This window comes from Canis lupus, chromosome 25 (genome assembly GCF_048164855.1).
Source record: "Canis lupus baileyi chromosome 25, mCanLup2.hap1, whole genome shotgun sequence".
In the NCBI taxonomy this organism is placed as follows: domain Eukaryota; kingdom Metazoa; phylum Chordata; class Mammalia; order Carnivora; family Canidae; genus Canis; species Canis lupus.
Window position 1 is genome coordinate 44,244,866 of NC_132862.1, and position 25,781 is coordinate 44,270,646.

The window sequence follows — 25,781 nt, forward strand, 5'->3', positions numbered from 1 at the left end:
TTCTGGAACAGCTCATAGTATATGACAGAAGAGAAACCACATCACAGAAAGCTGCTATACATTTTCTGTGGTAAGAATCACAAGGGTGGGCAACCCGGGTGGCTCAGCAGTTCAGTGCCGCCTTCAGCCCAGGGCCTCATCCTGGGGGCCCGGGATCGAGTCCTGCATTGGGCTCCCTGCATGGAGCCTGCTTCTCCCTCTGCCTGTGTCTCTGCCTCTCTGTCTGTCTGTCTCTCATGAATAAATAAATAAAATCTTTAAAAAAATAAAAGGAAACATCACACTATTAAAAAAAAAAAAAAAAAGAATCACAAGGGTGGCCCAAAGAAAGGCTATAGGTTGCAGAAGTTCAAGTCTGTGGACTAGTCAGGGAGACTTCATAAAGAAGGTGACTTTGCAGTTGGGTTTTTAAGAAGGGGAGGCTACCCATGGGGAAGGAGAGTGTTCCAGACTCAGGGAAGGAGCTGGAGAAGCAGAGGTCTGTTTAGAGGTAAGTGGGTGCAGTTAGCTTGAAGGGCAGGATGCATGTGACAGCTGCATAGGTGAGAGGTAGGGAAATCCCAGGAGGTAGAAGAGGCTCTCTCTCTCTCTCTCTCTCTCTCTCTCTCCTCCTGGGACAGCAGTCTGAGCCCTGGCTGCTGTGTTGACAGGTGCAGGACTGTCTGTCAGAAGCATCCTGAGTCAAGGGCGTTTTTTGACCTGCTTCCGCTTCCCCCCTACATCCTGAAGGTGAATCCCCTTGAGGGATCCAGCAGGTGGAGTGGAAGAGGGACACTGCGGTACACTGACATACTGCCAACATGCCATGCCATCTCCTTGTCAGGTAGATTTTAAGAGATTCAGAGAAGGGTCAACTTAGGGGTCTGTGCTCCAGGCTGGGACTCCTCCTCTGGCTTGGTCTCTGGCTTCCTTTGCCTTTGGATCAGACACTTGCCATCTCTTGGAATATCAATTTCCCCAACTTCTTTGTCCTGATTGGTTAGTAACGAGACTTCTGAATTCTTGAATGCCAGTCTTTTCCCCTTCCATGCCTACCCCATTTAGATGAGAGCAAGGAGCCTAGAAAAGCCAGGTGTGGCAGAGCGGGGCTGCATTTACCCCTGGCTCTTCCAGAGCTCAACCCTGGGGCCCTGCAGACAATCTGTCAGCTGGCTCCAGCAGGCCCCTAGCTTGCAGCCTGCCTGCCCTGGCATTTCACGGCTCTGGAAACGCCCTGGTCTGGGGTCACTGAGCCTCAGTGACTGTGTGTGACCATATAACACTAGCTCTGTGTGGCTCAGGACCCCTTTCTGGAGGACTGCCAGGTAGATGGGCTGCCCTGTGCACCCCTGCAATTACCCTCTCTGGAATAAATCATCCCAGGACTGGGGAGAGGGTTCAGTTCTTCCTTCTCCACAAGCAGGATGGAGGACACTGCCCTGCGTATCTCTGACCTAGAGCCGGCTTCCTAGGGGCCTCTGCCTCCTGGATCCTGCCCCTATTTGCCCGAAGGGAAGGGAAGAGAGGGGAGAGACAGGGAGGGGGGCGGCGGTCGCGGCAGGAGGCTTGGGGAGCAGAGGAGGGAAGATGGAGGCACAGCGGAGACCGCTTCCCTCCTCTCCGGCTGCCGGCGATTAAGCCAAAGGGCTCTATTCCTGCGAGACGCTCACACTTCAAGGGGGGGCGCTGCCCTCCGGCCGGGGTGCCCCGGGGCGCGCGCGTGCGCCTGTGCGGGAGCGCCTTCGCCCGTGTGTGCTGCTGTCGCTGTCATCGCAGATGCGCCCCAGCTGTCACTCCGCTGCTCCGGCTCCGCTCGTGCACACGCGCGCTCCTCCTCTCCCCTGCCTTCCCCCTCCGGTCTCCCTCCGTCCCTCCCTCTTCCCTTCTCAGTTTATCGACCCGGCAGCCCCGTCCACCCGGCGGCGGCAGGCGCCCCCCCCCCCCCCCCCCGCCGGGCTGCGAGCTGCGCGCCGGGTCCCCGCTCCGGGTGGGCTGGGACTCCGTGCCCACTGCGCCCCGCTCGGCAGTGCTGGCTGCATTGCTCCGGGAATCCTGGGAGGGTCTCATTGGACGGTTTGGAGCTACTGGATTCAAGGAGCCTGTGGTCAGGGGAAGGCAGGTGAGTGCTGTGCGCTGGAGGGAAGGCGCGCAGGCCGCTGGGGTGCGGGGCGGCTGGGCCACAGGGAACGGCCCCAGCTTTGCTGGCTCCCCTGGCCCTGCACGGACAGCTGCTGTTACCTCCTGCCTGGGAGCAGTCCCTGGGCCGGGGAAGTGCTGGGGACTGGACATCTGGGGGGCCCAAAGACACAGGACGCAGGGGTACTCTGACCTCAGAGTGCTGGGTAGGTGAGCTGGGATTCTGCTGGGGAGGGGGAAGCTGGGGAAGGAGAGGGGGGAGCAGAGCAGTGCCAGAGCCAAATGACAGGCCCGGTGGCATAGAAACCAGTCCCCACAGCATAGGGAGTGCCAGCCAAGAGCCCTGTGCCGTCTGCCTGCCCGGCTCAGCATTCATAGCCCAAGGAGCTCGGGTGCTAGGGGAAAGGTGATGCTGGTGACAGGTCTGGTACGGAGGATGGCTTGGTGGTGGGGGGTGGGCAGGCTGGGGGACTGTGCTGAGTGTGGAAATAGACCTTGGGGGCTGGCCCCTTTGCAGGATGCCCTCAGCATGGGATCGCTGGCCTTCAGGCAGCTGTCCTTGGACAAGGGTGCAGAGGAGCTTTTCCCCTGAACTGGACAGGGCCCCACGCAGCTGTGGGAGAAGCCTCCCTGGTGGGGGTGTGGCTGGGAATGGACAGGGAGAAAAGCCTTGCAGCGCTTCCTTGGCAAGCCTGAAGCCCTGCTCCCAGCCCTCCAGGGGCCCAGGGACAGGAGGTGGACACAGGCTTGTGAGAACTCGCCCAGGGTGTCCACCAGCTGCATCCTGGGCCCTCTGTCTATAAATGGGTTGGGAAGGCCCAACCCTTATGTGGACTCAGCCTAGGGTGAGTGGATGCTGTACAGCCAGGCCATGCCTACCTGGCTTCCTGACCTAGTGGGGCACCAGCATCCTGAGTTGGAGGAGGAAAGAGGCTCTCGGCAGCCCTGGGGCCATTTTGACAATGTAGAGAGGGTGGCCTGGCCAGGGATCCCAAGAGCCCAGCTCAGTTCCAGGGGGCGGGGTGGTGGTGGTGGTGGTGAGGGTGGCACCTGGCTGTCAGGGTGCATTGGACATTGCCTTGGCATGACTCAGATTGACACCCAGAAGCTTAGATAACTAAATCAGCAGGAGGTGGGGGGAGGAGGCTGAGCACGTGAAGGGGGCGGGGGAAGTCCAGCAGGAGGGAAACCCAAAGCAGCTTCCTGCTCTTCCCACCCCACCTCCCCACTGCCATAGTCTCTGGCACTGCCAAAAGAGGGAGCCCAGGAAAGCCAGCCTGGGGGTGGCAGGAGAAAGGGGAGGTTTCTTAAGCAATCGATCTGGTTTCTTGTTTGGCTGGAATCTGTGTTTGGGGCCTGGATGAGCAAACCTTGTTCCCATTTCATAGGCACCAAAGCCAAGGAGGGGCTGTGTGGAGCTGCTTTGGGCAGAATGGGTAGCATGGGAGCTTCCCTTCTTCTACCCCAGATCAGGTTTCTTCTTTCCCCTGCCCCAGACCACGGCCTGAGCCTAGATCCACAGCCTCAGTGAACGTGAGCACACTTAGTTTGTTCCCAATAGCGAGGGGCTCCAGGGAGGAAAGACTCAGGGGGTTCTCCATTCAGATTCCTAGAAGATCTGTTTGGGATCAGGAGTATTCCACAAGGAAACCAGGAGGCAGGCAGCTTGGGGTGAGAATGGGGTATGCGCTTGAAAATGAATCAGGAAGGTTGGCCAGTTCCAAGTAGAGATAGATTTTTTTTTTTTTTGAGATAGATTTTTTTGTTTTTTAAAAAACCTGCTTCCGTGCTGCCTGGGCAGTGTGTGTTATGGGGGTGACAGGCAGGAAGAGACTGGGAATGTTTCTTGGAAGGGCCCAGATGGCCAGACTGGAGGCAGTAGGCAGGGAGCCCAGCCCTGCAGGGGCCCACCAAACAGGGCTTAGCTTGGGCCACCCTACAGTCCAGGTCCCTCCCCACCCTCTTGGTGGGTCTCATGGGCCCGTGACCTTCACCTGTCTGCAGGTGAAGTGAGTGTGCAGGTGGCCACGAAGGCCCTTCTAGCTTCTAAGTTCTGTGGGTCTTGGATGCTGAGGGTGTGCAGAAGCCCTGTCCTCATCTAGGGACACTTGATCAAAGGGAGGTACTAGTGGGGGTGAATGGCAGTACCAGCATGATGTCCGAGGAGTCAGGAACCCCCAGGCTGAGAGACACAATGGGCATTGAGTGGGTGTGTGGTTTGGACACTTGACCTGGGGAGACGAGCATGACAGAGCATCAGAGGGAGGATGTGGACACCAGGCTGGAGGTAGGTGTGTTGGCGTTTCTAGCTGCGGTCTGAGCCAGTCCACTTGGAGGATTAACCCCTGTCTGTAGGAGAAATTGAAGGGGCAGGAGCACAGAGAGGCCACCACCCCACACTATCCTAACGGGAGCACTCTGTGGGTTTGGGGGCTCCAGGAGGCTCTCTTCGCCCATGGGACTGAGGCGAGGTGCTCTACCAGGGAAGCAGCTCCCACCTCCTGTCTCCAGGGGATGCTGCTGCACCCACTCAGCTTGGCGGGAGCACGTGGAGTCTTCTGCTCTTACTGCTGCCTCCTGTTCCATCACTACCCTCCACCCCCTGGCTTCCCTTGAGCCTACCCTCCTCACCTCAGCACCCCTCACAACCCACCCAGCTGGAAGGGTTTCTAGAAAGCCCCCTCCACTTCCTTTCCTAAGATCTTGGCCACCTGGGGCTTGCCCGCACCGCATCTATGATGTTACTGGAAGGAGGGGCCTGGGAGGGGGACCGGTCTTGTGTCTCAGTCCTGTACTGCACAGCTGGTTTCTTCACCAGCAGGAGGGGCATCAGAAACGCCTGCCTCCTCAGGGCCAGTGAGCCTGGGGATGAGGAGATGCTGCATAACTGGGAAGGACTGTACAAACCAAAGTTTGCCTCCCCCATTTCTGCCTTTCCTTCTTGTACCTGGAACATCCGTGTGTGAGCAGATCAGGAACAGAAGGGACCCAGGAGCCTATAAAGGCAGCTGAGTTAGTAGCTTTGTCACCAGACTGCTCGCACCCAAAGCTGTATTCATTTTTCCGTGGCCTAACCTGAGCCACGTACTTAATTTCCTTTGCCTCAGTTTCCCCCATCTGCAAAGCCTCAGGTGTTCTGAGGATTAGGAACACTGTATGCAGGTGTTTGTGGCTTGGTTATCACCTCTCCCTTTACAGAGGCTTTTTGAAGGAGGTTAATGTCAGCATCCCTCACCCTATGCCCAGGCCACTGCCAATCCTGAGATGGGTCCTGGCAGACTGACCGGCGCAGGCACCCGGGAGGTAGGAGCCAGGGCCTGCTGGGAGGAACGGGATCTGGGCTTGTGCTGCTCAAACTCGAGTACAGGATCTTGTTAAAATTCAGATTCTAGTTGGGTTGGCCTGGGCTGGAGCCCGGGATTCTGCATCTCATAAATTCGTAGGTAATGCCCATGGGCCACAAAGGATTCTCAAGGGTTCTCATGACTGCTTGTGGCTCCTGGACCCCACCCTCCACCCTGGTTCTCTCGGCAAAGCCCAGCAATGGAAGCCTGGAGGCCCTGCTGGGGCCCAGCCCTTCTCTCCGGTGTCTGTGTCCCTGGGACTGGGACAATGAGCCCTGTGAAGATCAGGAGCAGGTCCAGCATCTAGAGCCACAAGGCTGTGGGACACGGAGAACTATCTGGCAGGACCTGCCTACGCTTTTCTTTCCCCCATTCTCCATCCCGGGTGGGGACCTCCCTCTCAGACAGTGCCCATTTATCCCAACACTGGCCAGCACCTGCTACAGCTGCTGCGCGTCTAATGTAGGTCATCCCCTTCCTAATGAGGCTAGATACTTCTGGGGTGGGAAGGGGTCCTTTGGTTGGAGGTGTGCTTGTGGGCAAAGGGCAAGGAGCCAGGAAGTGCTAGACTCTAGCGCTATACCTCCTTAAAGGTTACTCCATGGCACCCAAGGAGGCAGGGTCAGCTCTCCAGGGGGCACAGGCACCCCTGCACCCTCACACCCTCTACCCCACCCATGGACCTGGGAGACTTTGTTTTCATCATATTTCTCCAGAGATACTGAAGTCAGCAATGTCCCATCACCTTGGAGGACGGACGATGCCCATGGGTCTGCCTTGTGGCAAATTGTCTGACTCACTGTGTACAGGTGATAGCACCCAAGGCTGGGGATGGGGTATCAGAACCTGCTTCAGGCCACTGTCTCCACTGATTGGTGCTCTCTGGTCAACTCCTGGGCTCACTACTGGGGTAATGCTGAGGTCCGGGATGGGTGGGTGGGGTGGAAAAGGAGAGCGAGAGCTGGCTTGAGGCAGAGGAGAGAAGGCTCAGGTGGAAACAGAACCTGGGCTTGGGTGAGGGATTCTCTGCCACCTGTCTCCTTGCAAGAAGCTGGAAAGAGTAGGAGCAGAAGCCTGGACTGGGTCTCCAGCACCCCTCTGGGTGTGAGTATAGAAAACATTCTAGGGTAGAGGTTGCCCAGCAGGGTTTTTGTTAGACCTTACTTCTAGGTTGGAGGTGTCCCGGTGCATCTGTCTGCTGGGGGCTTTTGCTGGCTGAGTGTTGGCATCTGAGGAGGAGTGCTGGAGGGCTGCCAGCAAGGCATGCGTGTGTGTGTGTGTGTGTGTGTGTGTGTGTGTGTGTGTGTGTGCCTAACTGCACAGCTCCCTGTGGGTGTGTGTTTGCACCATGTGCTGTTTTGGGAGCTCCAAGCACGTGTCTGGGAGCCTATGTGCACCCTGCTCTGTGCACACATAAGTGTCTCCCCATAAGGGCTATTGCTGGGTGGCAGTCACCAGGGAGTGGATGAGCAGCCAGACTCAGAAGCCCATGACATGTCTCCAAGCTGGCATGTGACCCTGGGTGACTTAGTCGTCATCTCCATGCCTTGGATGCCCACTAACCTGCCTAATGTCATGTGGGTGCTGTGAGCTCTGGATGTGAGGGTTCTTGCTGGAGTGAGAAATCTCTGAGGGTCAGGGCCTGCAGGACACGGAGAGGGTAGTGCTGCTGGCCATGGTAGAGGCCCATGAGGGCTGTGTGTGTGAGCGTGCCTGGGCAGGGACATCCTGTTGATGGGCCATCTGCTCAGAAATGGAGGAGACCCAAGGGTGAGGTTGGTGGGACCAGGAGGGCGACATCACCTAGAATTGCTGTGAGCTGCTGTCCCCTCCCAGCAGAGGAACTGGGGCTTCCTCACACTTTTCTTGGGCTCAAATCCAAGCTGGGCACATTTGCCTGAGTTATTTCTAAGGTAATGTGTACTAAATATAGTAAATGTTAACTTTCTTCCCTTAATTAAATGGATCCACACAGAGATTCGCCCATGAAATATTACTGTCACCACTTGTAGAGATAAGATAACTGAGGCTCAGAGAGTTTACATGGTTAATGGTCTCACAGCTAGGGAGCCGTGGGACCCGGCCATGAACCAGAAGCCCTGCCTGCCCGGGCTGGAGAGAGAGCAGATGGAGAAGACACCTGAGCTGCTCCAAGCATCTCCTTCACGCCTCAGCCCAGGGCCTGGGGAGGAAGCAGTGTGGGGAACTGGACTGCTCCCCACACCCTGTGTCAGGGCCTAGTTGTGACTCGTCGGCCAGCCCCTGGAGGCCTACATGACTGGACACCCCTCTCCCTGCCCCCTCCCCCAGGGAGGGGGGGAAAGAGAAAGCCAAAGACCACCCCCTCCCCACCCCAGGCTGCCCTTGCCCGGAGCACTGCTCAAGGTCCTGTGGGGGTTGCTGTGTTTTTAGTGGGTTTTGTCACTCAAGGCAGCTAGATTCAAGAGTGGGGGCTGGGAAGCCACTGAGAGACACCAGGAGCTGCAGCGGACCGAAATGCCTGAGGGAAACCGGCTTCAGCTTCACTGGATGCAGAGATTTCAGAGCTGAATGAGTTAGCTTCCCAACAGTCCCCTCCACCTCCTCAGCTGCCTGCTTAACTCTGCCCCTGGCTCCTTGCAAGAGGAGGTGGCAGGGGGAGATGGGAGGTTGCACCCCAGCGATCAGGGTCATGGAGGGATGAACAGGTGACCAGAGGAGCCAGCAGGGAGCAGTGGGCTGATGGGCTGCTGCCCTTTGGGAGTGGGAGGGCTGGGCTGCCGGCAGTCTTCTCTTCCCCTCCTGTCCCCTTCCCCACCTGTCCCCGCCTGTGGCCTGCTACAGGGGCAGCCACCGCAGCCTCCTTTCCCATCCCTCAGATGGGGCTGGGAGAGTGGAGGCTCTGTCCCCTGTCTGAGGGAACTTTGCCATACCAGGAAGCAAATGGGGGCCAGAAGAGGGCCCTCGTCCCTCTCATTAGTCACACAGTTGGGGCAGCGCAGGTCCTGAGACCCTAGACAGGATGACTACCTCCCTTTTGTCATCTGCAAGAGAAACCTGCTTTCTTGCCTCTGCGGACCTGCTCCCAGCCCTCCTTCTGCTCCGAAATCTCATCCTCTGCTTCCTGTCCCTATCTCCTGCAGGAACAGCTGCTGCGGCATGAACTCCCTGAGCTGATGAGTCTTATTATAGACCAGCGGGTGGAAGACAGAGCACCGCACCTCACCTCTCTGGCGAAGGTGGAGGGGAAGCAGGAGCCCATCAGGTGGCAAGAGCCAGGCCTGGGCCTCACACCCGACGCAGAAGCACACTCTGCCTCCTCGGGGGCCATGGTAAGAGCAGCGCTGGGACTGGCAACAGCGTCACTGTGGCCTCGCTCCGCTTGCCTAGTTGATATGTCTCTCCACATCTCCACCTGTGACGTGGGGAGGCCATATCACTCCCGAAACATTTTAGAGATCAACAACACACCAGAGAGGCACCAAGAGAGGTGGGGTGTGTGTGTCGGGGGGGTGGCAACGGAGAGGCCACTTTCAGAGTCCCGAGGGCAGAGCTCAGCACCCTGCCCTCCTTGCCACTGGGTCATCCAAGGAAGGGGAAGGTTTCCTGGCTTCTCTGCCCCTCATTCTCCTTCCCCCACCCAGGGAATCATAGCTAAGAAGAACAGGGGAGGGGATGACAAGCAGTGTAAAGAGACACCAAGTCCTCTCCCTAACCCCTGGGCTGGACCAGGGCCTGGAGTGCCTGCTCAGCTCTCTCTCTCTCTCCCTCTCTCTCTCTCTCAGGACTGACAGGTAGCACACACCGAGGGGCTCGTCTATCCCCAGAGGTGCAGGGCCGTAAGAGCTGCGGCATTCACCATGCTGGCCCGGGGCAGTGGCCCCGAGCAGAGGACCAGGCTTGCTCTGCAGTGGAGGCAGATCTCCTGTGAGTATGTAGGGCAGGGGCAGGTGGCAGGGGCTAGCTTGGTGCACAGGGATGCATGCCAGGCTATAGGAAGCTCTGATCTTCCTGGGATGCCCAAGGCCTGGGAAGCCAGTTTTGCCCATGGTACTGGCATCTGTGGCAGCCAAAGAAAGAGTTGCCACTGACAACTTTTGTGGTTAAATTGGGAGCTGGAGGCTGTGACGGGTGGTTCTGTGTCTCCAGGTGGGTCTGCTCTTGTGCCCAGGAAGTCCACCTCCATGCCACTCCCAGCGGTCTGGCTTGTGAGAGCCCTGCTGCCCTGATGGCAAGTCTCCCTCTTGTCTTCCACTGGCTGGGTGAATCTGGAGACTTCTGTCTCAGTCTTCCTGACTCTGAAATGGAGGGAACTAGAGAGCTCTTGGATTGTGGTGTTGGGAGGACCCTAGGGGTTAGATCCCAGCCCTCCTTCTGCATATGGGGAAATTGAAACCTCCATTTCCCATGAGAAAGCCTTGTAAGTTGTAAGGCTGAAAGAAGCCCTGAGAATTTTCTTCATATGAGGGAAAGGGCCCAGGTCAGTGAGGACTGGTTTGCCCAAGGCTCCATGGTAAGAGGTAAGAAATGGTCCTGAAGGACATTATTCTACCTGACTTCTCCCCTCATATGCTTGGCCCCACGACATAAGCAGCCTGAATTATTCACCACGTGAGAGTGGCTGATCCCCAAGCCACTCAGATCCCATTTCAACCTCATTCTAGAATCACTCAACACCTCGCAATACAGGATTATGTTTTCGTGTCAGCAGAGCTTTTATGTCACCCTGAATTTCTCAGGGGTCAGGGGGATAGTGGCTTCTAGTTATGTTGATCCTTGTGTGAGGGAAGCTGGATAGAATGAATTTTTGTCTGGAGAAAGTGAAGTCTGAGGAATGTTTATTTTCAGATGGCATGGTTGGGGGTAGAGTGGGGCAGGCTGACCTGGTAGCAGAAGGGTTTGGAGGGGTAAGAGCCATGGCCATGACTGTGCTTGTTCCTCTTGAGATGAGGAGGCTCAGGTGTCAGCCTTGCAGACTGCCTCTTGGCTGTCACTGACCCTGCAAGTGGGAGGAGGCAGTCCCATACTGTCCCTTCAAGTTCTGTTCTTAGGGACACCAGACAACCAGACATTACCAGACAAAGACTCAAGACCATCCTATTCAGGCACTCAAGCTGGGGTGGCTGCTGCCTCTCTGAGTGGGGTCACCTGGCCCATGAACTGGGTCCGAACTTCTCCATCACTTCCCTGGCTAGTCTTTCCTCTGGGCCTCTCTTTCCAAAAGAAAATGGCCACACTGCTGCTTCCTTCTCCTCTGCACCCCTGCCCCCAACTTGGAGCTATACTAGGCTGAGACATGCCACATGCAGAAGAGAGAGAGCACAAAAGGGCACTCCCACCCTTGCCCCTACAACCTCCCATGTGCTGACAGCTCTGCACTGATCCCACATCCAAGAGGGAGCCAGTAATTTGCCAGACGGGGTGCTGACTTGGTGAAGCTGAACTATTTTGAGTGCATCCCTTTTTTCTTTCACAGTGAGCAAACTTCCATGGTACTCAGGAAGACACCTGAGAGGAGTTCTGCAGTACTCTAAGAAAGGGCTGCTGGGCACTGAAATGAGCTGCCCTGTTATAATTTTTTTTTAATTTTTATTTATTTATGATAGTCACAGAGAGAGAGAGAGAGGCGCAGAGACACAGGCAGAGGGAGAAGCAGGCTCCATGCACCGGGAGCCCGATGTGGGATTCGATCCCGGGTCTCCAGGATCGCGCCCTGGGCCAAAGGCAGGCGCCAAACCGCTGCGCCACCCAGGGATCCCTGCCCTGTTATAATTATTCTCTGTGGGTCCCCAGCCCTTCCCAGGCCAGACTTTGAGGTTGCTTGTTCAGAGGGGTTCTGGGAAAAACATGGGACTACAAAAGGAACCCTATTAATGGGTCCAGCCTGCAGAAATGCTATCCTGCAGCCCTTAGAAACAGGAGCCAAACTTAAGTGCATGGCTGGTTTTAGGATGGAATAAATATGAACCTTCTCCTGGAACCTGTGATCTGCAGTGGCTTGTGCCCAAGTGTGCTTCAGCATGGAAGTGGATTTGTGCATCATATCCTCATATTTCCTCAGTGGTCTTTGGAGCAGGACTCTAGAGGGGCCCAGGCTCCTGGTCTCCATGCTAAGTTACCACCTGCACCCCCCTCCCCCTTGGATGTGGGATTTGTGCAGATCTGACTGCACATGGGAGGTGGGACAGGGCGGGGGCAAGAGTGCCCCTTGGTGTTTTCTCTCTTCCACATGTGGTGTGTCTTAGCCTAGGGCAGCTCCAAGTTGGAGGTGGAGGTGCAGAGGGGAGGGGAGCAGCAATATAGTCATTTTCTTTTGGAAAGAGAACCTTTCTCTGTGACACTGGGAGAGGAACAAGGGAGCAAGTTTCTTTGACACCCTTACATCCTTTGTTTTGTCAACATCTATGGTACCAGTGGGGCCCAAGCTCCCAAGGAGATCAACCATGGGAGGCCCCATGAGCCGGGGCACCTTTGTGGAACAGTATGTTCGTCCTCTGGACTCCAGCCTGCCATTCTGCAGGATTGTACTCCACTAAAGTGATTTCTTTGCCAGAAAGCTTTGCTGTGAGGCAAGAAGCCCTGCTGACACCGTGTGATGTCCAATAATATAGATGTGCTTTGGGTTTGTTAATTATCTTTTTATGTGGTCGGTAAAGGTTTCTGCTATTGATTGTGGCTTGGGCTAAAGCAGATAAAGTCAAGAAGCCATTATGATACAAATTAGAAAGGAGGGAATGGAATGGAAGCAGGAGGTGGTACACCCCCCCCCCCCCGCCCCCGTTGCTTTCTTCCCACCCATCTGTCCCCCTCCCTTCCAGGGATTGCCTGCTGGATCACCCTGTATGCTGTGGAGGCCCTCCCTGCCTGCCCCTTCTCCTGTAAGTGTGACAGCCGCAGCCTGGAGGTGGATTGCAGTGGCCTAGGCCTCACCATGGTGCCCCCAGACTTGCCTGCTGCCACCCGAACCCTCTTACTCTTGAACAATAAGCTGAGTGCCCTGCCAAGCTGGGCCTTTGCCAATCTGTCCAGCCTCCAGCGGCTGGACCTATCTAACAACTTCCTGGACCAGCTGCCCCGGTCCATTTTCGGCGACCTGACGAATCTTACGGAGCTGCAGCTGCGCAATAACAGCATCAGGACCCTGGACAGGGACCTGCTGCAGCACTCGCCCCAGCTCCGCCACCTGGACCTGTCCATCAACGGCCTGGCCCAGCTGCCCCCTGGCCTTTTCGATGGACTCCCAGCTCTGCGCTCTCTGTCACTTCGCTCCAACCGTCTGCAGAACCTGGACCGGCTGACGTTTGAACCCCTAGCAAGCCTGCAGCTGCTGCAGGTTGGGGACAACCCATGGGAGTGTGACTGTAACCTGCGTGACTTCAAGCACTGGATGGAATGGTTCTCCTACCGAGGTGAGCACAGCTAGTCCTACCTGGGTGTGAGGAATGGGAGAATCACCCCTGGCCCAACACGTTTCCTGGAGGCTGGGCGCTGACTCAGGGCCAAGGTCCAGGGTGAAGGGGGTGGCCCTGCCTCTCCACCAGCTCTGGGCTAGAGGGGTCTCAGCCTGGGCTCCAAACCACCAGCAGGGGAGAGAGGCTGGTGCCACTTTCAGTCCTCCTCCATGGCTCCAAGCTCCTCTCTGTGTGCTCTTCCCAGCTCCCAGCCTCTCTTCTTCTTTTTCTTTCAGACTGACTCACTGTAACTTGATCTCACTTCTGTAGGTATCATGGGGCAACTTTAACTTTTTCTTTGCATCCCACTAGGTAAGCCTCTGGGCTTCCCTGGCATGGTAGGAGGAAGAAAAACCTACTTTGCTCTTCAGAATAATACAACAATTTCTTAAATATCCACAGTTTTTGGAGGGTGGAATATAATTTAAGTCCACAGATAAAAACCAAATTTTCATTTTGATGATGATCTCAACTCTCATTCTCAATAAATTTTATATTCAAAGCTTTTAATAATAAGCCAAGTGGCTTTAATTTTACTCTTTCCCTTCCCAGATTTGTCAATCTGGGAATGTTCTAGAATAATCCATAAAATGATTAAATGGAATGAAAAGGAGGGCAAGAAAGTGAGGATAGTGATTAAAAGTACCAGAATGGGTTTGAGTTGTAGCTCTTTCACTTACCAGCTGTGTGATCCTGAGAAACCTCTCTGTGGCAGTGTCCTTATTTGCAAAATGGGCAAATAACAGCTATCTGCTAGAGTCATTGTAAGGATTAAATAGTAATGCATGTGGGCACTTCGGGGGCTCTGTCAGTTAAGGGTCTGCCTTTGGCTCAGGTCATGATCCCAGGGTCCTGAGATAGAGAGCCTGCATCATCACATTGAGCTTCCTGTTCAGTGAGGAGCCTGCTTTTCTCTCTGCCCTCTCCCCCCACTTGTGCTCTCTCTCTCTCTCTCTCTCAAATAAATAAAATAAAATAAATAGTAATGCATATAAAGTCCTGAAAAGTACTTAGCATAAAGCAAGTCCTCCATAAAATGTACTCGTTTATTTGTCCATTTGCTAATGGTAGTCATAATATTAAATAGACTTAAGAAGACATAATTTGGTGCCCAGCACAAAGGAGATGCTCCATGAGCATTTGCTGAATGAATGAACCAATGTGAAAAGAATGCCAATCCTCTTCAGCTTACTCCTTTCGTTTCATATCCAGTCACAATCTCAATTATTGGCATGATATTCTCATGTATAAAGTGCCATAGATGTTTATCATTATGATAATTTCTCCCATTTTTGTGAGTTGGGAAATAACGAGTAATACTTATATAGTTTCTAGATTATAAATATCTTTTCATGTACATTATCAATTTTAATCCCTATGAAACAGGTAATTGAGTTAGCCATTCTTATGTTATGGTCAAGAAAACCAAGACTCACATGCAATTAAATAAGTTAAATAATTCACATAAGATGACGTGGCTAGGATTCAACCTTAGGTCTTTGAGCAGGAAGATGAGGTTGCCCCTATCTCAACACCCCGCCCCTACCTGTACAAAGGTGGCCCTTGGAAACACTGTGGTGGATGTAAGACTTGCCTTTGGGACACCCAGGCAGTCAGTGGCACAAGGGAGCTAGAGGCCAAGTGTCTTCAGCCCATGTGTTATCCCTAGGCAACATCCTTGTCCTTTCATATAGTTATCAGGAACTAAGTTCTCAGCACAAAAGGGCATAGAATGGGAATGCATATTTTTGGAACTTTTTTTTTTAGGATTTTATGTATTTATTCGTGAGAAACAGAGAGAGAGGCAAAGACACAGGCAGAGGGAGAAGCAGGCCCCCTGTGGGGAGCCTGATGTGGGACTCGATCCCAGGACCTTGGGACCACAATCCAAGCCGAAGGCAGACGCTCACTCAGCCACCCAGGTGCCCCTGGAACTTTTCAATAGTACAGTTGTTTTCAACCTTGCACTTCTTAAAAAAAAATCCTGGGATGTTTTCATCAACATCTCAAGAAAAGAATATCTGTTGTATGAGGAGACTTGCAACAGCTGCTCTGGGAGAAGGAACAGGCAATGAAGGAATGGCAGGAGCCTGTTCAGCAGGAGCCATTTGGGAAGGGATCTCTTGCCTGCATCTAGATTTCACTGGAAGCTGATAGAGGGACAAAATCTGACTTCGACTTCCTACAGAATTTTCCATAGCAACCTTCTCTCTGGCCCTACCTGTGTTCTACATCTGCATCCTCTCATGACTTCACTATAGTTTGACTTCACCGTGGTCCAGCCTCACCATTGTCATGATGAGCCTGTGCACCTACTGCTGCCCATATCCCCTCATTAGCATAGGCACCCTCTCCTTTGCCCTCATGGGTCTCAGGATACCCTCCCAGGGTGCCACTGTACTCAGAGATGCTGTGGTCAGGGGTGCTGATGGGCTATTGGATTGCTCTTGGGGAGGAAAGGGAAAACATTCTCACCCGACCTTTTTACTCCCCACTCTTGGGCAACTAAAAGGTTCCATGTGGAAGAGTGGTGGCTGTGGCAGTGGCTTTTGACTTGTCCTTTTCTTGAGAGGGAGGAACTCTGTAAGGATAAGATACAGTGGAGAACAGTGTTCTGGGCTTACACGTGGCCGTGAGCAGGAGTGGAGAGAGGAGCAGAACCACAGCCTGAGCGGGGCTCCTGGCTCTCTGTGCATGGCCAAGTCTCCCTTGGGTACCTCCTCAGGTTAGCACTGCTGTACTCTTGTGGGTCAGTTTGACTCTGGGGAGAGCAGGCTTGACAGAGATGGTTGTGTTTTTCTCTAAAATGGAAATAATGGCAATATCCATCTTCTATGGCTTCTGTGCAGATTAATGACATGATATATGTACCTCACCTATCATGGTCCTTGGCTTAATAAATGCTAGCTGTTTTTCTCCTTTCCTGTCCTATTGATGGGATTCCAGGACTGATTTCATTCCCCATAGAAACTAGACCTTCGGGGACTCTGTTTTGGGGACTTGGGGATGGGGAGAGGGAGTCCAGGTCAGCCTGGTCAGCTCCTCCTTTTTTTCTCCCCTGGATGCAGGGGGGCGCCTGGACCAGCTTGCCTGCACCCTACCCAAGGAGCTGAGGGGGAAGGACATGCGTGTGGTCCCCATGGAGATGTTCAACTACTGCTCCCAGTTGGAGGACGAGAATAGCTCAGCTGGGCTGGATATTCCTGGGCCACCCTGCACCAAAGCCAGCCCTGAACCCGCTAAGCCCAAGCCAGGGGCTGAGCCCGAGCCCGAGCCCAGCACAGCCTGCCCCCAGAAGCAGAGGTATCGGCCGGTGAGCGTGCGGCGGGCCATTGGCACAGTGATCATCGCGGGGGTTGTGTGTGGCATTGTCTGCATCATGATGGTGGTGGCTGCTGCCTACGGCTGCATCTATGCCTCCCTCATGGCCAAGTACCACCGGGAGCTCAAGAAGCGGCAGCCCCTAATGGGGGACCCGGAGGGTGAGCATGAAGACCAGAAGCAGATCTCTTCTGTGGCATGAGAGCCCAGCCCCACTTGGCCTAGGTAGGACGGGCAGGGAGAACTCGCTGGGGATCGCTTCAGTAAGGGCTGGCCCTTCCCTCCACCACAGTCCCCTCTTCCACCTTCCTCCCCAGCCCTCCAGCAAACAAGCCACAGTGCAGCCATCGCCAAGAACTTCCAAGTCTCTGTGGGAGATGCCCTTGTGCTAAAGGCTCCTGCTCATGCCTCTCTCTGGGCCACCAAGTCTCTGGAACACCTGAGGGATCTCCCTAAGCTTCTGGCCATAGGGAAGAAAGGATATGTATGCAAGTAGAGGCTTCTGGATTCAGTGTTCCCCTGTTGTCCTTCCTGCCCTAGGTGTAGTCACAGCTGGGTAACTCTCCCTACCTCCTGCTCATAGCGCCTCATCGGTACATAGGTGTGGGGAGGAAGAAATCTGGGGGCCAGGGCTCAATTTCCGTGACCTTCTTCTAAGCCAGGAAGATGCTCTCAGCTGCCCTTCAGTGTCAGATTCGGGTCCAGCCTTCAACTGCTAGTACTAACGTACAATCACACCAACCCTGGCATCTGGATCCAGCACTTAGGAACACAATTATAATACACTCCTTCTGTAGGAGCCAGCCAGGCCCTCTACCTGCCACAGGCCACACCAACCACACTGCGCCTGGCTTCACTCATTCACTCTCACACAGACTCAGCATCACCAGCGCAATTACATCGATTGGAAATCTCTATCTGTCTGTCTGTCTGTCTCTCTCACACACACAATCACATGGAGACAGAGGTCATGAGAACTTGGGGAGTGGAGACGTGTTTCCCCCTTGGGTCTCTGACCCTCAGGCCACAGAACCTTTTGCTTGCTTACTACAATCTTCTCAAGTCAACAGGGGGGTGAAGCCCACACCGACAACACAAGGATTCCTTTGTGATCCTCTGAAGTGGGCCAAAGTGGTGCTGCTGGATGAGACTGCCTGTCACCATGGTAACCTTCTCACACCTCTCCTGCTGGGTTTTCCAGGGACACCAGCCCAGAGGCCTTGAAGCAGCATGTGTGGATGGCAGCCTCCAGAGAGCCCAGGCACATACCACTGGGCGTTTCTTCAGCACTAAGGACATCACCACTGCCAGGCCCCATGGGGACACCCACCAATTCCACTCCTATAGCCTGCAGCCCAAGAACCATTGCTCTGTACCCTTCCCCCTCCCATCTCCCCATCTTCAGCAGCTCTAGGCCTGGGACACCGGGGTGGGTCCTGGATCATGATGGTGGGATCTCAAGGAAGCTTACTGCCTGCCAACAGACCGCAAGCAGACCCCAGGAGCAGGGCAAGGGCTGCATGTTCTGCCCAGAGGCTTCAGGGGGTGGGGTTTTGTGCACTTAGGGGGCTTCCTGGAGTTTTTAATTGCACCTGGACTGGGCTCCAAACCAGAGTATGGGCCAGGGTCCTGTTTGTTACCAGCCTACACCATAGGGGTGGCAGGTGAGAAGTTGGCTGTGTGGAGATTTGGGGGTCACTAGTCCCCTTTTATAGGTCGGCCCCCTACAGAGGGAGTTCTGGGTTTCCCTCTGTTGGATACCAGTTTTCCCATGGCTTATCAAGAGTCAGGAGGCATCAGGCTGGTTTCTGGTCTTGCTGGTGGCCCAGGAAGAGACCTCCAGAACATAAAGGCCAAAGGTCTGAGGAAGGACAGGGCAGGACAGGGCGGCCCACCTTGCCGTGCACCCCCCAATTCTTCCACCTCATGGAGGATCATGGTAGGTGAAGGGGGGAGGCTTGGGGGGGCAGGTAATGCCTCTGAAAAAGGCCAGCCGAGGCCTCAGTGCAGCTGCTGAACATGCCTCCCCGAGTCTGGGGGCATAGTCTTCCTTCTTTTGGCTTTCTAGTTGATACCTGATCTAGGAGTTTTCTAAAGGAAAAGGAGGGGAGGGGTGGGTGTGGTCAACGGTGGTATCTTCAGCCTGAGACAGAAGATTTTTAAAGGCAAAATTATATTTCTGGTTTGTTGTTTCAGAAGAACAATAAAGACTGTATTTTCCTATGTACCTTCTGGTTTCCTTGGGTGGGGAGGGCCTGTGGGTGCTGGCACAGTGGCTTCCTGCCCTCTTCCCTCCCTAGGCAGCTGCATGGAGTGCTACAGGATGTCACTACAATGTCCAGAGTCCCCCAGACAGATAGAAAACTCTTGCCTGAGGCCTCGCCTTGGGGCGGTCCCGGGAGAGATGTGGAGGGCTAGATTAGAACGGGGTCTGTAGCTGAGTGCAGCAGTTACCCATCGGCTGGGCTGGCCCCACAGTATGAATTCTTGACCTCGGGCTGGTTTCACTGTGCAGTACCCAGATATGAAGGCGAACTGGAGACCTGTTCCTGCCCTATGCCCTCTGTGTGCTCATCTGCCCTGGCAGTCAAGGACAGATGAGCCAATGTGGTAGGAAGGCGTGCATTTGCCCAAAGGACCCCGTTGTGTAGGAGAAGGTGGGGGGAGGGCTCCCTAGGAGCTGCTGATTACATTTTATCAGCCTTGGTGAAATTCAGGGTGTTGTTGACATGAAGGAAGAACCCTATTTAACTTATTATCTTCTTGCACCTTCAGGCCTGACGTTAGGGCTAGGATGATGACACTGTCCACTTTCAAGTATGATCCATCCAGGGCTCTGCAGGTGGGGAATCAGAATTATGACCTCGAGGGCCGGAACTGGGGAGACCAGGAGAGGCCTCTGGGGTTGCTGGTCTACCCCAAGCTGGAGTGACTCATCTCCGGGGCTAGGCTAGCCTCTGGCTGACTGAACCTGGGCTATATGGTTCATTAGTCTTCAGAGACCAAGACAGAATTTTCTCCTTCCTAGCAGCTCTTCTTCAGATGATAGCCCAGTGAGCCAGGAGCAAGCCCTATGGAGAAGTGAGCCACCAAGGTCCCTTTCCTGGAGTTCAGCTGGTCTCCCAGCAGAACTGAGCTGCTTGCCTTTCAGAGGTCGGGTGCTGTTCTCCCAAAGTCCTAACAGGCATAGTGGACCTGAGAGACAGTCTCCCCCAAGGTCTGCTGCAGAAGCAGAGGCCAAGGTCCCTCCCAGCACAGTTCAGGCCTGGGTAGGTATGTTACACATGTCACTGTTCTGAGTGTGTGCACACAGGTCTGATGGCTAGGTCCATTTGTCTGCAGGCAGAGCCCCAAGGGGAGGATCCCTTGCACAACTCCAGACAGCAGGCTCACCGCTAAAGGCCTCTGGACAGGGGCACATATGTATTGCAGGATACATGCTAGAAAAATACGCTAGCAGATTATGGTGCCACCATCATTGTGCTGGGCCATATTCCCTAACTAGGTCTGGAGGTCATGGGGAATTGAAAATGGATCCTCATCAAAAAGTTAGATTCCTAGAAATTCTGCATAAACTGTTGATAAATCATCTGCTTAGAGATTAAAACGATCCCTTCTCATTCATGTGCCCTTCTGTAGGAACTGTGGCATGATACACACATCTGGCACTGGCCCCTGTAGCTGGTCGGAGTGCCTTTGCTCGGTGCAAAACATCACACATGCAGCTTGCCCTCTGCCACCATGCTCACCCAGTCCTGGAGCTCCTATGCACACAGTGTCACCGGTTTCCAAGTGTTGAAATCATCAGGACAGCAAACAAGCTGCCTCCCCTGCTTTGAGCTATAGGCCCCCTCTGGCCCCAGTATCCAGGGAGAGGAAATTACAAAGGAGACTCCCTCCAAAAGTTGAAGTATAAGGTCTGTAGTGCTTCACTCTTTTCCTAACATATCCATACAGCCCGGAGATTCAGAGCCGTTATCTGCAGCGAGTTAAACCAGAGACACCAGGACATGGTTTCTATGGCAACACCTGGAGGCTCTAATTCAGCTCTGAGTTAAAAATGATATCAAATAATTGGAGAGTGCTGGAGAGAGCAGCCTGACCCTGTGTCCCTCTGGTTCCTAGACTCAGGTGTGCAGGGGCTAAGAAGGTCCACGCCACGGGGGAGCAGGACAGGCACAGACTCATCGGGGACCACCGAACAGGCTTCAGGAAAACAAGTTTAGGTCCAGTTTTGGGTCTGGAGTTAGCACACTGTGGCTTAAGTGTAACAAGTCATCTGAGATGGCACGAGTCCCTTCCGGATGTTGGAGCAGTACATCCTGAAGGCCACCCACCTGTGCAGCAAGTGTTTCCTCAGGTGGGAAGTCAGGGATGGATGATCTCTGCCAGACCCCAGCCTGCTCCTCCCACCTCCTTTACCCTGAGCCCAGCCTGGGGGGGAAAAGGCTCACCCACACCTGCCTGCCACCCTCCCCCCCAGGCTGCGGAGTCCTTTCACATGGCTCGGGGCCGCTGGGGAAATAGGACAGGACCTGCAACGGCTGATGCTTGAGCAACCACTGAATTGCACAGCTTTGCAGAACACTGCTGGGTCTGAGACACGGACACTGAAGCCAAGGTAAGGAAGGCTTCAGTACATAGGCCTGATGGTGTTCACGTGAGGAGGTGCAGGTGCAAAGGACTCTTTTAGGTACCAAGAAACCACCAACTCGGGGCAGCCTGGGAGGGTCACTGGGTGCTCTCATCACATTTGAGGCAAATGGCAACACGGGGTAGAAGGTTGGGTCTTGAAGAGAGGCAGCCTGAGTTCAAATTCTAGCTTCGTTAATTATTAGCTATGTGACTATAGAGAATTTTTGTGTTTCAGTTTCCTTATCTGTAAAATGGAGCCAAAAGTATCAGCTTCACTGGATCACCCTGAGCGCTGAATGAGATGTGCACGGGAAGCAGCTCCTGAGTTGCCCAGCACATACAGAACCTGTGCCCCAGGCGGGGACTTGAGGGTCTCAGTCATGGGGCTGGCTTTCTGCATAGTGGCAGACTAGACCCAAGGCACACAGAGGGGTGGTGAGGAGGTCTGTGTTGTGGTCTCTGTTCTGGGTGACCTGGAGCAGATCTCCTAACCTGCCTGAGCTTCATTTTACTTCATCAATCCTTTTAGATCTCAGGTTTTATGGTTTTCTAAATCAAATAGCTCAGGAGGACTCCTTCCTCCCTTGGTCCCACAGTGCCCCTTGGAAAACGTACAGCCTGAGGACTGTGGCCCTTGCCAACCGCAGGCAGGGTCCTCCTGCTATTACTGGGCCTTATCCTTGACATTGACTCACAACTCCCCAACCACAGTGGCACAAAGTGCAGCTCCTACCTGCAGCAATGGCTGTCTTCTTGTCCACTGTTACGGCCACAGCTGTGCTTGCTGTTACTACCATTGGCTGGCTTGGACCTTCTGGGGAAACAAAAATTGCCAAGTGACTATCTCAGTGACTGGGGAAGAGCCAGTGGTTGGGTGGTGGGTGCGTAGGCTGAGAATGCAACAGAAGTCCCAGGTGAGGGCATTCCTTGAATAAGTGAGGCAGGGAGTATTTGGAGAAGCCATTGCTGTGGTGACTGTGTCACCATCAACTACTAGTCTTTGCAGAGTGCCTCCTGAGTGTCAGGGACTGCCACCTTTCCATGCAGATCTGGACCTGCCAGCTAAGTATGTCATGGCCCCTGGCTGCCTGGACAATGCAGTGTTGTCCACATCATTAGGACATGGTGAGTGCTCTGTCTCAGGGCAGCAACTCTCTGCTGGTGGTTGCCTCACTTGAGCTCGGGGACCCGGCTGTGACCCGTTCTCTCAGCACATGTTCCACCCAGAAGACTTGCATTGCATCAAACGACTCTTTCCAGCAGGACAGGCTCTATTCCAGGACTCGTGGTGGCTGATCCTGGGTTGTCCTTCATCAGTCACTTGAGTCAGGGTGACATTGACAGCCCCTCTGGAGGCCAGATGCCAGGGCTGCACCAGGCACAGGCGGCGGGCAGGTGCCTGATGCATCTGAGGCTCTCCATAAATCCTGGTCATTGGTGGCCGGCTTGCCACCACCACCCCATCATCAAGCCGTGGATTTCACTTGCTTTACAGGCGGTTACTGCACTTCTGGGACACTCTGCCAGGCTCTTGAAGGGCAAGGAGCTTGCTGTGAGCTGCTTTCCTCACCTCTTTTAGGAGAGTCAGGCCCCCATAGGTGCAGAATTTAGGTGGCAGTGTCAGCTTCACATGAAAACAGAGCCTTCTGGCTCTGCAGTGGTGTGGGTTAGTGTATGACCTTGGGCTTTTTAATCTTCATCAGTTCAGGGTCATGGCTTAGTTTTTCAATGCATTCCAGTCTACAGGCCAAGTTCCACTACAATTCCCAAAAAAGGGGCAAAATTTCATCAAGTGCTGTCTTGTGAGAATGTCTTTATATCAAATGTTGCTTGAGACAAATAGATCATGAGATGCTTATGTGGGGTTCATCTACTGCAGTGGAATTTGAATCGTGTTTTCTCCTATCCATTTCACTAAGACCATCCATCACACCTTGCTAGAATCAAATATCTCACAGAAATCCAAAGTTACTCTGATTCTAGAGGCTTAACGATATGTAGCATTGTTGATTCTAGGTCTTTGCCATGATAAAATCACAATAAACACAGGAGTCAGCTTCCTCACCTTGCTTCCAGAAATGTCTAGAAGCAGGAGGGACAGGCCTGAGGCCCCCAGGCCTTGGTGAGACTCAGCTGTGTGCGGGCGGATTTCCCAGGCACTGGTTGCAGGAGACAGTTCCACGTGGGCTGAACTCAGCCCACCAAGCTCCAGGCAAAGAGCGACAGAGGCAGCCTGGAGAGGCAGAGGGGAGCCTCCATTCGCTCTGGAGGCGACTCCTCTGCCTCTTCAGGGTACCTGCCCCCCATTAAATGAAGCTGTGGTTGTTTTCTTCCTTGGGGGAGAATGGGAGTGTGCAGAGGTGCCCACATGTCTCTAGGCACAGGCAAGAGCTAAAGCAGCAAGTGAGGGTGTGAAAAGAGAGCAAGCTTCTGCCTCACTACTCAGCCGTCCCCCCTTTCGGGGTTACCAACTTCCCTCTCTTCCCCTGGCCGCTTAGTTTCCCACCCACCACCCTCCTACCTCGGCCACGAAAAGCAGCCCCGGCAGCCTTCAGGGCCCAGTGACAACATGGGTAGGAGGAGCCATCACCATGGGCTGGGGGCAGGGGCCAGGGCTTTAGCACCGAGAACCTCCCTAGGATTCTGTGGGTGGGAGCCCCTCCTTGGGGAGCCCTGAGGCTGCAATACAAGGTGACAGGAAGAAGGAGCTGCATCTTTCTGGCTCTGGGGGTCACGTGAGGAGGGAACCATCACCTTGGCTGTGGGAGCCTCCCTGTGGGCCTTCACTGGGAATAACAGCACTCGCTCCCTCTTCGCTTTCCTGCTTACACTCAGGACAGGAAGAGATCCTAGGCTTTGGTGGGCAGAACTTGGATTTAGCCCAGCTCTGTGGCTCCCTAGCTGTGTGGTCCTGGGCAAGTCATAGAACCTCTCTGAGCTCAGATTTTTCATGTATCAGAAGAGGAGTAATAACAACACAGACAATTGTGCAGACTAAATGAATAACAGGCTCTAAAATGTCTTGTAAAGCATATCAGTGATGCATTCAGTTGGGGTGGAATAGACATCGGATGGAGAGATGGGCTTAGGCTCAAGGTGGAGAAGCCATCAAAGAGGGCAGAGAGGGGGACCTCCTCCTTGAATCCTGCAGCCCCAGGAGAAGCCCCTGGAAGCCTGGATCTCCCTAGCTGTCAGCTCAGGGCACTTCTCCATCGGGAGGCTGGAGGATGGTTTTGGTGGAAGTGGCTGTTGGAGGGTTTTGGTGGAAGGGCACCTCGAAGGGAAAGCACAACTGGAATGCAACAGTATTCCAGGTATACTTACTCCTCTTCCCCTCTTTCTCCTCCTTTTTCCCTCTCCCCCCACTCCTCCTCTTTCTCTCCTTCCCCATCCTTCTTCTCTTCCGCCATCCTCCTCCTCCTCCTCTCCCTCTTCTCGACCCCCTCCCCCATCTCTGCTCACTCGGACCTGGACACAGATACTCCCAGATCCTCTCACTCCACTGTGCTGGGGTCAGTTTCCCCTAAGAGTGACCTTGCTCTGCTGCAAACCCCTGGATGAGTCCCTTAATCTCTCTGGGCTGTAGTCTCTTCAAGTGTAAATAAAGAGGGTGAAGCTCTGCATCCTCCACAGTCCCTTTCTGTTCTAAACATTTTGCAATTTTCTTGATGCTCTGTTAAAGTCGCTTAATTTTTATTTTTGGGGGGCTGTTTTTCAGAGTGTGAGCTAGGAATTGGGAGTTGGATGCCTGCAGCTCTGAAATACTTTCTGGGCCTTGGACTACTAGGGATTTGGTGGCTTGGTCCATAGGATCAATCTTGGCTGCCTGCTTCCTACCCCTCGAGCCCCCAGTCGCCTGCCAGCCAGGAGGTGCCCCATTATTACTGGAAGGTCCTGAAGAGCAGACGGGGAGCTGAGTGTCACAGCTCCTGGGAAACCCTAAGGGAGTGGAGACCAGGCTGCTTTCTCTGGGAAGAAATGCAATGGGACAGTGAACCTGGTAAGTACAGCAGTTGCCTGATGGAATAAAGTCTGTTACTTTCATCTGAATAGTTTAAGGAACTTTCAAAGACACTCAGATGTTTAGAAATAGAAGAGTCTTGCCTTTCGGCCGGAACCGCCATCTTCCAGTAATTCGCCAAAATGACCAACACAAAGGGAAAGAGGAGAGGTACCCACTATATGTTCTCTAGGCCTTATAGAAAACATGGAGTTGTTCCTTTGGCCACATACATGCGAATCTATAAGAAAGGTGATATTGTGGACATCAAGGGAATGGGCACTGTTCAAAAAGGAATGCCCCACAAATGTTACCATGGCAAAACTGGAAGGGTCTACAATGTTACTCAGCATGCTGTTGGCATTGTTGTAAACAAACAAGTTAAGGGCAAGATTCTTGCCAAGAGAATTAATGTCCACATTGAGCATATTAAACACTCAAAGAGCCGAGATAGCTTCCTGAAGCATGTGAAGGAAAATGATCAGAAAAAGAAGGAAGCCAAAGAGAAAGGTACTTGGGTCCAACTGAAGCACCAGCCTGCCCCACCCAGAGAAGCACACTTTGTGAGAACCAATGGAAAGGAGCCTGAACTGCTGGAACCCATTCCCTATGAATTCATAGCATGATAACTGTAAAGAAAATAAAAGACCTCAGGATTGTTAAAAAAAAAAAAAAAAAAAAGAAAAGAAAAGAAAAGAAAAGAAATAGAAGAGTCTTAACGATCAACCTTTCCTATTTGTCTCTACTTGGAATATGGGCTAGAATCCAGCTCTTCTTGACTTCTAGGTCAAATCTATTTCCTTTGTGCCATGCTGGACTTTTAACTTTGGCTGTTGGCTAGAGGATAAAATGATCTGTCCTATATTCAGAGTAGAGGCCAGTTGCATGGTAAGGCATGGGCGAGCTTTCTCAAGTTGCTAACATGTGTCACGAGGG

At 53.7% G+C, this 25,781-nt stretch overlaps 3 protein-coding genes across 6 annotated transcripts in view; 2 read left to right on the top strand and 1 right to left on the bottom strand.

Moving 5' to 3' along the window:
- The window catches only part of CACNA2D4 (calcium voltage-gated channel auxiliary subunit alpha2delta 4), a 123,976-nt gene that overhangs the window by 32,175 nt on the left and 66,020 nt on the right, over nucleotides 1–25,781 (bottom strand). Inside the window, exon 26 of the mRNA XM_072797433.1 lies at nucleotides 21,579–21,659. Within this exon, the coding sequence (XP_072653534.1) occupies nucleotides 21,579–21,659 (81 nt within the window). The remainder of the gene's footprint in view (nucleotides 1–21,578; nucleotides 21,660–25,781) is intronic.
- Nucleotides 1,551–18,437, top strand: LRTM2 (leucine rich repeats and transmembrane domains 2). 4 transcript variants are annotated; one of them, XM_072799568.1, is made up of 6 exons: nucleotides 1,551–2,098; nucleotides 8,582–8,770; nucleotides 9,224–9,365; nucleotides 12,257–12,847; nucleotides 15,958–16,371; nucleotides 17,412–18,437. In XM_072799568.1, the coding sequence occupies exons 3-6, from the start codon at nucleotides 9,299–9,301 to the stop codon at nucleotides 17,432–17,434; spliced, it is 1,095 nt and encodes a 364-aa protein (XP_072655669.1). In that variant the 5' UTR covers nucleotides 1,551–2,098; nucleotides 8,582–8,770; nucleotides 9,224–9,298; the 3' UTR covers nucleotides 17,435–18,437. The 4 variants fall into 4 exon arrangements, with proteins under 4 accessions (XP_072655669.1, XP_072655667.1, XP_072655665.1 ...); XM_072799566.1 differs by having other exon boundaries at nucleotides 1,552–2,098; nucleotides 15,958–16,435; XM_072799564.1 differs by having other exon boundaries at nucleotides 1,553–2,098; nucleotides 15,958–18,437.
- On the top strand, nucleotides 24,953–25,550 carry LOC140617700 (large ribosomal subunit protein eL21-like). Its single transcript, XM_072799569.1, has one exon. The coding sequence runs from the start codon at nucleotides 24,989–24,991 to the stop codon at nucleotides 25,469–25,471; it is 483 nt and encodes a 160-aa protein (XP_072655670.1). The 5' UTR covers nucleotides 24,953–24,988; the 3' UTR covers nucleotides 25,472–25,550.